The sequence below is a fragment of the Schistocerca piceifrons genome, chromosome 6 (genome assembly GCF_021461385.2).
Source record: "Schistocerca piceifrons isolate TAMUIC-IGC-003096 chromosome 6, iqSchPice1.1, whole genome shotgun sequence".
Classification (NCBI taxonomy): Eukaryota; Metazoa; Arthropoda; class Insecta; order Orthoptera; family Acrididae; genus Schistocerca; species Schistocerca piceifrons.
The window spans coordinates 431479315-431494105 of record NC_060143.1 but is presented as its reverse complement, the minus strand read 5'-3'; the positions used below and the strand labels follow the sequence as shown (position 1 = coordinate 431494105).

General features: G+C 37.2%; 1 protein-coding gene across 3 annotated transcripts in view; it reads left to right on the top strand.

Moving 5' to 3' along the window:
* The window catches only part of LOC124802978 (ankyrin repeat and IBR domain-containing protein 1-like), a 579445-nt gene that overhangs the window by 394881 nt on the left and 169773 nt on the right, over positions 1–14791 (top strand). For all 3 annotated transcript variants that reach the window (XM_047264079.1, XM_047264078.1, XM_047264080.1), the window contains 3 exons: positions 221–428; positions 3509–3663; positions 9822–10013. In XM_047264079.1, coding sequence (XP_047120035.1) covers positions 221–428; positions 3509–3663; positions 9822–10013 — 555 coding nt within the window. The remainder of the gene's footprint in view (positions 1–220; positions 429–3508; positions 3664–9821; positions 10014–14791) is intronic.

Genomic DNA, 14791 nt, shown 5'->3' with positions numbered 1-14791 from the left:
CATGTAAAAGCAATCCACTGCCTTGTGCTTTACATTCAATACTATAATTCTGGACTTTTAATGTGTGCTTTCTGCTGTACTTGCTATGCTACCAGGAGAACTTCCATCTCAAACAATGATCATAGTTTATGTATTTAATTATTCAATCTTATTAGTGATATTTGTATAGAAATTTAAGTTCTCTTCATGTAAGTATTCTTACTCATTTCTGATATTTCAGGCAGTTGTCCGTAACCAGCAAGTTCAGGAACTTAACCGTTTTTTGCATTACTACACTCGTTTCAAGAATCATGAAAACAGTCACCGTCTGGAGGAGCCCCTGCTGATAAATGCGCGACAAAAAGCTCAGTTGTTGCTGGCATCTACTAGCACAGCACAGGGGCCAGGAACAGGACAGGTTCTAGGAACAGGTCAAGTTTCGAGCACTGGTAAGAAGTATGTACTTATACAGTAACAAAAGATTCTTAATACAGAATGTATTCATAATGACAAATGCCAATAGAAACAGGCTGTTTAGTGAACCATAAGCTTAAAGTTTTCAGGAGTCAAAAGAGAAGGATAAAATACTGGAAAAGGGAGGCATGCCATTAAAACAGATGATAAAGGGAGTCATGGTACTTACAGAGTGTATGTGCAAAATGTCACTGACTTTTAAATATGTTTTTGACTGATTCTGATGTTGCACAAATTGAGCCAAACCCTCCCTTTCGCTTGTCATTCTTTGTTGTTCTTCCACTGTCGGTAGCCCCTGCATCCTCATGAATCTTTTCCCATTATATCTGTTGCATTGAAGAGAAAAAACTTATTTTGTGTAGATCCTCTGTGAGCAGAGGAATAACAGGCATGTATGAACGAATGATACCAGATACCTGCTTGTTGATTCAGTTCACTCGTTGCCATTATGCACTGTTTCCACATGTTGAAACCTATCTCCCCCCTACCTGGTTTGCATTCATTCAGATGATGCATTCCAACTGGGATGGCATGCCTATTCTCTGCATTGCCAATGAAAATTCGTGGAGAAGCTTGTACACTATCAAATAAGTAAAACATGAATCTAATAATAACACAATATATTGTTTACACCCTATGTCCTCCTATTAGGCTGCTGTACATTAACAACAGTATAAACATAAAGATGAAAGTGCCTTGAACTAGAATTCACAATGCCTGCATTATAGCCATTAATTCTTAATAAAACTTGTCTACTGTAAATTTACATATCTAGCTGCTCCAGTCTGAGATCAAACGATGGTTCTGCTACCATCTGAGACTTTATAACCGAGATGTCAGGATAGTTTTGAAACTACTTGGGACCTAAACATGCAATATTCTCCAAGACGATAAAAACTGACAGCCACAACCATGACCAGAAGGCCACCTGTGATTATTTAACCCAATCCTGAGAAACTAACAGCAAGTTAAGAAGCATTGCTCTACTTACCAGCATCAGTGTGACACATGACATAATAGGGCAACATACACTTTGTTCATCTGAGCTAACCACATCTAAATCTGTAGTTATTGTCATAGTCAGTAACATAAATTTGAAACACTAATTAATGTCACCCTCCTGTGTCATTGTTCATGTTTTGACTTTGCAAATATCAGATGAACTACCGAAAGCATAGCACATCACTGAGGTGTACTGCTACAGGTCCGTCCTCAGTCAGTACTCACTATGATATGCCCTGAATGAGGGAATCCTTTATTTATAACATTTTAGCTGACTATGACATCAGACAAGTCACTTTTACAACAATACACAATTTTGGTATGACACTCCACACATGTTCTTCCCATGTAAACTCACTCTAAAACTTCCACAGAATAAAATTTTGCAGTTGCTCCCTCTGCCGTAAATCATATTTTTGTGGACATACTATTCTTGCTTCTCCCACCCTTCAGGGCCATGGATGAATCCTACCCTTTTTGCCAAGGAATGTTTCTCCCCAAAACCTGCATTTTACTTATAGTTTTTCACAAAAGTATTCTTGCACTGAGCTTCAAAATCCTTCCAAATGCCCTTACTTCCTCTTCACCTGCAGGCTTTGCATACTCAGTGACCACATTGCTCCATCTTGCCTATGCTATTAAAATTCAAACAACTCATCCGCTGGATGGATTTTGATGCGGTGTGCGCCACTCAATTTCATTTTAAACAAAGACCTTATTTATTTTATGTTACACCATGAATTATTATGCTACACTAAGATATACTACGCTACATACGGTACTTGTTCTTTCTGAATTGAGCATCAGTGAAATAATATAGCTTCGTTATCACAGTATCTATAGCATCAGAGAACTTGAAGTGTATCTCTTCATTCCTTAGCATTTCTGCATCGCACTTATTTGCACATTGTTTCTTCCTGACTAGCCTCTTAAGCTTCGGGCTACTCTTCATCATTACTAAATTGTTATCCAAATCTATATCTGCTTCTGGGTATGCCTAACAATCCAATATCTGATTTTGGAATGTCTTCCTGACCATGATGTAATCTAACTGAAACCTTCCCATATCTCCCAGCATTTTCCAACTATACTTCCTCCTGTTGTGATTCTTGAATAGAGTATTTGTGATAACTACTGAAATTTATTGCAGAACTCAATTAATCTCTCTCCTCTACTATGAAGCCCATGTTCTCCTGTAAACATTATTTCTACTCCTTCCCCTACAACTGCATTCCAGTCTAATATGATTGTTAGGTTTTCATCTCCCTTTACATACTTAATTACTTCTTCAATATGCTCATATACTTTGTCTATCTCTTCATCTTCTGCTTGAGACATTGCCATGTGTACCTGTTGTCAGTGTTGCTTTCCTATCTGTTCTGATTATAATAATCCTATCACTGAACTGTTCACAGTAACTCACTCTCTGGCCCATCTTTCTATTTGTAATGAATCCTACTCTCATTATACTGTTTTCTGCTGCTGTTGATATTACCCTATACTCGTCTGGCCAGAAATCCTTGTCTTCTTTCCATTTCACTTCACTAACACCCCCCCCCCCCCCCTCCCCACTATATATACTGAGCCTTTACATTTCCCTTGTAGATTTTCTAGTTTCCCTATAACATTCAAACTTGTGATGTTCCATGTCCTGACTCATATAATGTCATACTTTCTCTAACTTAACTCTTAAGAGACGTGGTGAGGACCATTTCTTTCCAGCTAACAAAATTGATTGAGAAGAAATTAGTATCCTTCACCTGTACTGGAAGAATTCATTAATATGCACCACACACTCTTTTTTTTTTTTTTTTTTTTTTTTTTTTTTTTTTTTTTTTTTTTTTTTTTTTTTTTTCGAGATTTTCCATGTAAAGGGAAAATTCACAAGTGAATTTTCCTTTCAATTTGTGCATTTCTTTTAACAGTGGCCGTAGTATCTGTAATATGTATTGGCAATAGTATCTGTAACATGTATTCTGTAGCTCTGAACAGCAGACTGATTAAGAAGATAAAGAACAGGTTATAATTAAAAATATTTTAATATTGTTGACAGAACGTACTAATCAACTGGGACCAGAAGGAGCTAGATTTGTGGAAGATGGTGTACGAGAGCTACTGAAAGCACGTAGGGTACTCTGTGGCTCATACGTTCATGGGTATTATCTACATGACAATGGTTACAGCAAATCCATCTTTGAATTTATGCAGGTTAGAGAACTGATTTTTGTACATAAATTTCTGTTTTAGCCTCTATGTAGTTGCAATATTGAATAAAACATTTTCTGTGTTAGTTGTGCTGTTGCATCAAAATTTAGTAGACGTTCTTTTCAAGTATACATAAAAAAATTTTCTTACCATATGGTTGCAGACACAGACAGATAAAAAGAGGCAAAAGTCACATAAATACGACAGTCAAGTAAGGACTGAAGGTTCCTTATAATAATAATAATAATAATAATAATAATAATAATAATAATAATAATAATAAAAGGGTGAAAGAATTGATCAGTCAAGAACATAAACAGGAAACATTGAAAAATTTTATTATTATTGTAAAACATAGATTTCAGGTTATAAGCCCATTTTCTAGAAAATGAGCTTATAGCACAAGACCTAGGTCATACAGTAGTAATGAAGTTTGTGTAACTAGGCTAAAAAAGTGTTTCATTTATTTAATAAGTAGGAAAGTGAGCTATGATTCCAGACCTAGAGAGGTAACAGTATAAGAAAAAGTTTAATGGTTGAATGTTGGCAACAGGTGAGTTTTGAAAACCCGAGGAGCAGTTGACAAATCAGATATAAAGGGAAGGACAAATTGAAAATAGAGGCATAAATTACATTAATATAACAGCAACACAGAAAAAAGGAGCAATTGCTGCTTCCCACCATGAAAGAAGAAAATCTACATACATACTCCACAAGCCACTGTACAGTGCGTGGCAGAGAGAGCTCTATAGCACCAATAGTCATTTGTTTTCCTATCTCACTGGCAAATAGTGCAAGGGGAAAATGACTGTCTATATGCCTCGATATGAGCCCTAATGTCTCATCTGATCATCATGATCTTTACATGAAATGTACGTTGCTGGTAGTAGAATCATTCTACTGTCAGCTTCAAATCAGTTTTCTAAATTTTCTTAGTAGTGCTCCTTGATGAAAACATCAACTTCTGTCCAGGGATTCTCATTTGAGTTTCTGAAGCATCTCTGTAATACTTGCATGTTGTTTGAACCTACCGGTAACAAATCTAACAGCTTCGATTTTTTCTTTTAATCCAATGTATTGTGGATCCCAAATGCTCAAGCAGTACTCAAAATTGGGTCTCACTATTATTATGTATGTGGTCTCCTGTAAAGATGAACCACACTTTTCTAAAACTCTTCCAATAAACTGAAGTCGGCCATTCCCCGTCCCCACTTCAATCCTTATATGCTTATTCCATTTCATATTGTTTTGCAACATTATATTTGATCAATGTGACTCTGTCTACTGATGTTATATTTGAACATTATGAGTTTATTTTCCTATTCATCTACATTAACTTACATTTTTCTACATTTTGAGCTAGCCATCTTACATGACACTAGCTAGAAATTTTGTCTAAGTCATCGTGTATTCACCTATAGCCACTCAGTTACGACATCTTCATGTACATCACAGCATCATCAGCAAAGAAACACAGATTGCTGTCCATCCTGTCTGCCAGATGTATAAAGAAAACAATAGTGGTCCTATAACATTCCCTGGGACACTCCCAGTGATACCCTTGTCTCTGATGAATACTTGCTGTAGGGACAACATACTGGGTTCTATTGCTTAAAAAGCCTTTGAGCAAGTCACATATCTGGAAACCTATTCCGTATGCTTGTACCTGCGGTGGGACACAGTGTTAAATGCTTTTCAAAAATCTAGGAATGTGGAATCTGCTTGTTGCCCTTCATCCATAGTTCACAGGATATCATGTGAAAAAAGGGCAAGCTGAAGTTTGCATGAGCAATGCTTTTTAAAACAATGCTGATTAGTGGACAGAAGCTTTTCTGTCTCAAGGAAATTTGTTATATTTAAATTGAAATATTCAAGGATTCTAAAGCAAATTGATGTTAAGGATATATTCTGTAATTTTTTGGATCCATATTTTTCCCCTTATTAGATACAGGAGCCATCTGTGCTTTTTTCGAGTCACTTTGGACTTTGTGCTGGGCAAGAGATTCACAATAAATGCAAGCTAAGTAAAGGGCCAATGTTGTAGGGATTCCATCCTGACCTGGCGACTTATTTGTTTTCAACTCTTTTATTGGTTTCTCTATGCCAGGGGTGCCTATTACTATGTCCTCCATATGGGAGTTTGTCCGGTGGTCAAATGGCAGTGTATTTGTATATTTCTTCTGCATGAATAATTTCTTAAATGTGAAATTTAATATAAGTAATTCGATGGATAAAAAATTCACTCACTAAGCAGCAGCAGGGGAACATGCATATAAAAGGTATTATAATTACTTTTATTTGTAAAAAATTGTTTATTTTTGTTGATATGTAGCTACATTCACTTTTTTACTATTGTTGCTTGTTAAAATTAATAAATTTTTTATTGTAACCACCACCAGGTACAATTTTTTGTACCATGTTTAGATTCTCATGTTTTGTAGTGGCATTAGGCATAGTGTTTGTGTATACTGTTATGGAGACTAGGAGGCCAACAAGTAATTATTATGGATGATATGGAGAAAATAATGGGTAAGGTAGACCTCATTTCACAGAAAAACTTCAGAAAGTTATAGCCGTGCTATAGAGGTTGGTAGATGCATTATCCATGCATATTTCTGTCTATCTGTTGTAGTATGTTAAACAGTGGAAAATCCAGGATGGAATGTAACAAAAGTTACTACTTACCATACAGCAGAGATGTTGAATTGCAGATAGGCACAGCAAAAAAGACCCTCACAATTAAAGCTTTCAGCCATTAAGGCCTTTGTCAACAATAGATAAACACACACACACACACACACACACACACACACACACACACACAAATGCAACTCGCACACACAACTGCAGTCCCAGATAACTGAAACCACACTGCGAGCAGCAGCACCAGTGGCAACAGGATGGAGGTAAGGAGGTGGCTGGGGTGGGGAGGGGGAGGGATAGTATGGTGGGGGTGGTGGACAGTGAAGTGCTGCAGGTTAGACGGAGGGCAGGAGAGAGGTGGGGAGGGTGGGGGGAGGGAAGTAGTGGAAAAGAGAAAGATAAAAAGACTGGGTGTGATAGTGGAATGACGGCTGTGCAGTGCTGAAATTGGAACATTCCACCACCACACCCAGTCTTTTTATTTCTCTCTTTTCCACTACTTCCCTCCCACCCCCCCCCCCACCCCTCCCCACCTCTCTCCTGCCCTCCATCTAACCTGCAGCACTTCACTGTCTGCCCCCCCCCCCCCCCCAGACTATCCCTCCCCCTCCCTGCCCCAACCTCTTCCTTAAAATCATGCGCTGGTGCTGCTGCTTGCAGTATGGTTTCAGTTGCCTGAGACTGCAGTTGTGTGTGTGTGTGTGTGTGTGTGTGTGTGTGTGTGTGTGTGTGTGTGTGTGTCGTCTATTGTTGATGAAGGCCTTCATGACTGAAAGCTTTGATTCTGAGAGTCTTTTTGTTGTGCCTATCTGCGGCTCAGCATCACCACTATATGGTGAGCAGCAACTTCCCTTTTCATAATATTGTTATTGTATGTTAGGTTAGTAAGGAGAAATATTTTATGTCTGTGTTTTAGTTTTGTTACACTTTGAAGATAATGTTCTTATGTATCAAACAATAGAAAATCCAGGATGGAATGAAACAATATTATGAAAAGGGAGGTTGCAACTCACCATGTAGCAGAGATGCTGTCGCAGATAGACACAACAAAAAGACTATCACAAATAAAGCTTTCAGCCATTAAGGCCGTCATCAACAATAGATAATAGATGACACACACACACACACACACACACACACACACACACACACACACACACACGACTGCAGTCTCAGGTAACTGAAGCCACAGTGTAGAATGTGATGGGGGAATTACATAACAAGCAGTGGGGAAACTGATCCTCAAATTGAGTGTAATGTTGAGCAAAACACTTTGTCATTGGGAGAACAATTTTGCTGTGCAGACCAGTATAGGTATCATATTAAGTTTATTTTCAGGTCCTCCACCAAGAATTGTTGTTTGCTTAGTTGAGTAAAAGGAAGGAAGCCAGGAGTTTTAATATCTATTCAGCACTGATGTCATTAAACCTAGAACACTGGTTCACTGGGAGAAAAATTACTCTTGGAATCAGTTGTATCCTTGTTGAAGGAATTGTCTCTGCACTCATCTGCAGTGATTTTGGGAAGTCATATATATTACTTACATTAAGGCAATAATCATTAGCCATTGAAAGCTGTTCTTAGACAATGTAGTTATATATGAAAAAATATCATTAGAAAGTTGTTGTAGAAAGCAGGAAGACATATAGATGATTAATATTTTTCTTGTTGTTGTATGAAAAGTTTAATTTCTTTGATACAGTTTTCAACTTATCTCAGTATGAATTCTTTTTCCTTGTAACATCTCTGGCCAGTTATTTTTCTGCTGTAGAGACAAGGTGGCTATTGGTGAGAATGGTTACAAAATAAACAGTTGTTCCTTATTAAACTGGAGACTTAATTTGTTTGTGGGAACACTAATGTAGACATTTAATTCTCACATGGTTCCAAATAATAGATACTCACTCTTGACATAATGAAATGTAATGTAGTGTGCATAAACAGCTGAAAAAATTACTCGCCTACAAACTGGAGTCACAAACATGAAGTATCTGGATATATCTACGAGCAGCAAATTAAGGTGCAGTGATTACATGATTTAGACATGAGAGAAATGAATACCGGACATATTTATCAGAAGATGCCATTAAATTGTTTCATCATTATGTTTGTCTCACTAGCTTCAAAAGTTTGACATTTTTAAACTTCTTTCACAGTTTTTCCAAGGGCAATCCATTGTTCTTAGTGATTCTTTATTAGTACTGCATTCATTAAGCACTCAACAATGCTGCAATCTGTCACAAGATAAAGTGTAAATTTGATCAGCTGCTTAACAAAAGCGACTGTTCAGCTAAAAATACTGTTTTCTGTTGATCTATAAATATTCTTCTTTGTTCTCGGGTGTTATAGTTGGGACAAGTATTTGTAACTGTCTCATTCAAATGGAGTAAGTTTTGTATTGTACCTGTTAGTATATCTTTTATGTGTATTACTCATGTCTGAAAGAAATTACTATCCAAGAGATAGAGGGGCTGGCCAGTACTTACCTCAGCTCAGTACAGCCGATAGATACACAAAAAACAGAACCGAAAATTTACATTCCTAGCTTTCGGAACAAATGTTCCTTCATCAGGGAGGAGAGAGGGGAAAGAAAGGGAAGAAGGGAAAGTGGATTCAGTTACTCACAACCCAGGTTATGAAGCAACAGGGAAAGGAAAACAGGGTGGGTAGCAAGATTGGAGGCATGGTTGTCAGAGGGAAGCCAAAGATATTCTACTGTAAGTTCTGTGTCAGCTTCAAACCAAAGAGGATGCATACAGAAGTAAAGAGGTATATAGTATAAAGATAAACACAACTATGAAGGATGAAAAGATGCGTGCATGGCTAAAGAGGAAAGGGAAAGAGGAGAAGACTGAAGAGTAAATGGGAGTGAGGTTGTTTAACGCAGGTTCAGTCCAGAGGGATGGCGGGATGAAAGGATGTGTTGGAGTGCAAGTTCCCATCTCCGCAGTTCATAAGGACTGGTGTTGGGTGGGAGAAGCCAAATGGCACATATGGTGTAGCAGGTTCCTAGGTCCCTAGAATTATGCTGGAGGGCATGCTCCGCTACTGGGTATTGGACATCTCCTAGGCGGACAGTTCGTCTGTGTCTGTTCATGCGCTCAGCCAGTTTAGTTGTTGTCATACCGATGTAAAAGGCTGTGCAGTGCAGGCATGTGTTTTCCTTTCCCTGTTGCTTCATAACCTGGGTTGTGAGTAACTGAATCCACTTTCCCTTCTTCCCTTTCTTTCCCCTCTCTCCTCCCTGATGAAGGAACATTTGTTCCGAAAGCTAGGAACATAAATTTTCGGTTCTGTTTTTTGTGTATATATCGGCTGTACTGAGCTGAAGTAAGTACTGGCCAGCCCCTCTATCTCTTTGTTAGTATTTGTTTCACATCTTTATATGAGATTTTCCATTAATCATTTAGAAATTACTATCCTTGTAATATTACAACTATCTCCTGCTCTACTGACTGTAGACTTTTAAGCATCAAATAGGTAACACTGTAGCTTAAAATCATTGTAACACTTTTCAGAATGAACTTGAGGAGGTCACAGAACGATTGTCAGAGATGGTTGCGCGGCCTTACCTTCGAACACCTCGAGCAGTGATTATCCAGACCACAGCTCTTGCCCGCCGCAAGCGTCATGAATTTGTGCGAGCTGTATCCAAAGGGCTAGTTCCACCTGAAACTCCTCCCTCTTCTCGAAGAATGGAAGGAACAGTAGTAAGTTTTTGGACAGTGGTGTGTACCTCGAAAATTATCTTACAGTTGCTGAAATTACTGCAGACAAAGTATGTTGAGAAATTTCATATCACTTTTTACAAGCATAATGATGAAATATATATAAATCAGATACATATTTCTGTCTAAAAAGTGAATTTAGGAAAATTTTCAATGTTTTATTACCAGATCTATGTAAGTGAAGAGGTAATCACCTAGGAATGTTTCCATGTCTTGATATTTGTATTTGAATTTCCTGTTATACACGCCAGATGAACATAATTATTTTATAAAGTGCCGCGGTTTCTTTGTATTCCTTGGAGACAGCTGAATTGCATCACAACTACTTATGCCTCACTTATTCACCTGAGACTGAAAATTGAATTTTTTTTTGTGGTGGTATTTTGAATTAAGTCCCTCCTCACTTTGGTTATTTACATCTCACCACGTATGTTCCACAAGTGGAGATTAGACACACTTCCACATCCTGGCACTCTTCTGTAACCTAATTCACAATTTTTATGTTATGTATGTGATATGTATATGTATTGTATACTGCTTGCTTGCTTGCTTGAAAGAGCATGTCTTCACAGTAAGTTCCTTCATTTCTAAGGCATGATCTGTAGTTTATTGATTCTTGTTTTTCATGTCCAGTCTTTCAGAGATAATTTCCCTTTAAGCATACTGCTAGCCACCTCAAGATTATCACACAATGTGCAGTATGTCATTGTGTGGCAAACTAATCTGCTTAGGTAAATTAATGTCTGAGACTGCAAGATCATTTCACTTGAAGCTGTTATATTGCTAGAGGAGGCCGAAATGCACGCTATAAGCTCATGCAGGATGGCGTGAGGTCTGAAACAGGATACGTAATGAATGCTATAAAGAAAAGTACGTAGCTTCTGGAATACTTAACTTTAATCCATCATATGTATACATCGTTCTTGATGAGACGTGCTTCATACGATAACTATCAATTGCTATGGCGCCTTGCTAGGTTGTAGCCATTGACTTAGCTGAAGGCTATTCTAACTATCTTCTCTGCAAATAAACGAGGCTTCGTCAGTGTTGCATTGCTAGCTAAGTCGTCCGTACAACTGGGGCGAGTGCTAGTAAGTCTCTCGAGACCTGCCATGTGGTGGCGCTCGGTCTGCGATCACTGACAGTGGCGACACGCGGGTCCGACATGTACTAATGGACCGCGGCCGATTTAAAGCTACCACCTAGCAAGTGTGGTGTCTGGCGGTGACACCACAGAAGCTATGATTAATTATAATAGTATTAAAACTTTTAATAGTATCACATTCAAACCATATCTTTTCTTGAGGAAAATTGTAGGTTGACTCAAAGAAAATGATAACTTCAAAAGAGGGAACAAGCACTAACTCTAAATACTTGTAGAAAAGATCATAAGTACTATTTGTAGGAGGAGAACTGTTTTCAATGGTAATGTTGCTCATATGAACCCTACAACACTGAGCGATCACATACATCCTCTGCTACTTTCTCAAGAAGAATCAGAGGAGGTAGGGTTCACAGGAGGATATCCAAAAAGGCATTCCATTCAAGATAGAACTCTAAGCCAGGCATAAATTAAAAATTGGAAAAATATGCATAAACACTAGGAAGAAGTGGCATAGGAAGGTAATGTGAAATATTGGGATGAAGTTGAAATCCAGGTGCAAGGAAGAGAAAGATCACAGCTGAAGTAATGTGGTCTGTAGATGGCAGAAAAGGGGGGACTGGGATGTTGAGAGATCAAAGACACTGTCAGCTCATTCATGGTAACTATGCTGTATTACAGTCTTCATTGTGACAAGGTCTGCAGTTGTTATGAATTTTTAAAATGATCTTGTGATGCCTGCAGCTGATGTTTCCTTTATTTTATGTATTATCCCACAGTTTTGGCCTGAGACCATTTTCACATATCTAAAATCGAAGCATTATACATTGAATGCATTAGTATCAATTTATGGATTTAACATAAGAACAAGTCATATCCTAAGATTTGCTAGGATGAAATACAGAAAATATCAGCTGAAGGTATCACAAAATGATTTAAAAATTTTTATTACATTTCTGGCAATGTACACTTCAATTACATTATAAGTAGTACAGTAAAGCATGATTGTTGATGTATAACTTGGGACAGTAATTAAGAGTCCACTTAAAAATCGAAAATGTCAGTGATTTACTTAATGGAAACTGAGACTGATTGATTGTAGGTCAGGTTATGTGGTTTCAGTTGAAGTTATTTATCCTCCTGCATCTACGTACCCCTGTTGTAGTGAGCATTAATTTTACTTTATGAAGGAACAATGAAGATTAAGGTGTATCATCCTGTAGACCACTAACCTTCTTCTGGTGACAGAAACATCCTACTTCCAGAAAAGCTGTTCAATTTCAGTGATATGATTCTGCTACTGATTGCTTAATAGTGTATAATTCACAGACTTGCATAGCACTCATCTACTAAGTTTTCTTGCTTTCATAACTATAGGAACTCATTTTCCATATTTGTTAAAACATACAGCTGTAACAGTTATGTGCTTTTATTAGTTCTAATAAACAACTATCTTAAAAAAGGACTAAGTAGTGATTATTGTAGATGGAAAATTTCATTTATTTGTCAAGAAATAGTCTGAAAGTTATATAAGTTCATAGGCTTCCATGACCAGTGTAATTTTGTATAAAATATTTTGATTATTGGGCTACATCATTTTAGCTATTAAAACAGCTAAATTGCCAATGTTGTGACTGACTTGCTATGGCCTTCTTCAGTGAACTATCCTGAAGAGGACCACAGAAAGTCAGTTGGAACTATGGCACTTCAGCTGTTTTAGTAGTTATGATGATGCAGCCCAATACCCAAAATTATTTCATCCAAGTCTGGATTTGTGGCTATACGAACCCTGTGGTGAGAAATTCAGTGTGAATTGCGAAGTAGTCATTTGGATGTAGATAGAAGGACCCAAACTCAGCCTTACCATACAGCCTAGACAATAGCTGAACCCATCTGCAACTGGTTCACAGCAATGATTTTGAATCTTAATTTAAGAAATACTCATATTTTGCAATTTCAAAGAAGTTACAATTACCCACTGGTTGCAAGAATAGGCAAAAATAGCCATACACTAAATAAAACTCCATGTAAAATTACTTGATGTTCAGTTCAATAGTGAACTGAAATAGACAGATAAATAATAATAATATCGTAAAGAAGGCTCATTTCAGGAAAACTATAAAATTAGAAAGAGGCAAAATGTCTGTCCAGTAATCACCTGCAGAAAGCAAAATTCTGCTACAGGCTGTAAACACATTTAAACTAAAAAATTAATCTTAGCTTTTGAACAATTTATTCCTTACTCTGAACTTCAGAAGTTCTGTGGTATGCTTCTCCCAAGTGGAATTCTTATAAGTTGTAACCCCAAGAATTTAATGGTAAATCTCTTCCATTTGCTTGTCATCATACTTTGTAGATACACATAGAGTGTGTGCCTTTTCAGTGTCTAGTGGCAAAAAAATTAGCTGAAAACAATTCATTAATGTTCATGAAATATCGGTTTTGGAATCTTTCCAAAATAGCTGAAAGATGTGCATTGAAAACTGTGTTATGGAGGGTACTGGACTAGGGTAGTCCATGCAACTCTCTGAGCTGTACTACTGTGGTGGTGTAATAGCTAGCACACCAGCTTGGTACACATGGAGACTTTGGTTCAAGTCTTGGCCATGGCACAAATTTTAATGCGTTTCTTCAGCTTCTATCATTATCGTAGATTAAAGTATAAGTGTTTGTATCATCTGCGAATGAAACAAACTTCATGTCTGTAATGTTTCTGTACAAAGGTAGTTAACATTCACAAGAAAAAGAGGAAGATGAAATCTTCTGAGACATTATATGCAATTAGTTCACAGTGCTGTGACAAATGATAGCTTAATACAGGACTCTTTCCTACTAACACTGTTTGTTTCTTGTTAGATATGACTTGAACCATTTTGGGATTTCCTGTAGCACCACAATATTCTAATTTACCTAAAATTATTTTGTGATTTACATAGTCTAATGCCTTTGATAGATCACAGAATATACCAGTAGACTTCAGTTTATTGTGTAATATATTAAGTACTCTCTTGGTGTATTTTATTTTGTTTATTTTTTGTTTATGAGTAGCTTCCTCAGTATCAGAATCCTTTAGAAAACAAGAGTGTAAGTTTGATGATATGTTATATGTAGTCAGGTGTCTAAGAAACCACTTGTGCTTTACCATTTCTAAAAATGTTGAGAATGCTGGTAGAAGTAATATTGTATGAAAGTTTGTTGTAATTTCATTATCTCCTCTGTTACACATAGGATTAACTGCAGCATAATTCAATTAATTAAGAAGCATTCTAATCATAAATGGCTGGTACAAAAATAACTTATTATTGAGCTGAACTCAGAAGAACATTCTTTTATTAACTTAGCCGATGTTTTATCCTTATCTACTGATTTTTCGATTTCAAGGATTTTGTAATGGGCATTGCTTCTTCTCATGTGTCACAGTCATATGTTACTGAAGTTATTTGTATTGACTGATCTTAGGTGTTCTGTGGCACCATTTACTGATCCTGACAGCCACAACTTTTCAGTAACAGATATAAAATGCTTGATAAAGTTTTGCAGCAAACATTTGTCACCAATTTATCATTTACACTTAAAGCTACATGATATTCCTTACCTCTGGTCCTGCCAGCCTTTTCCTTCACTATATCCCATACTCTCTTTATTTTGTTACCTGACG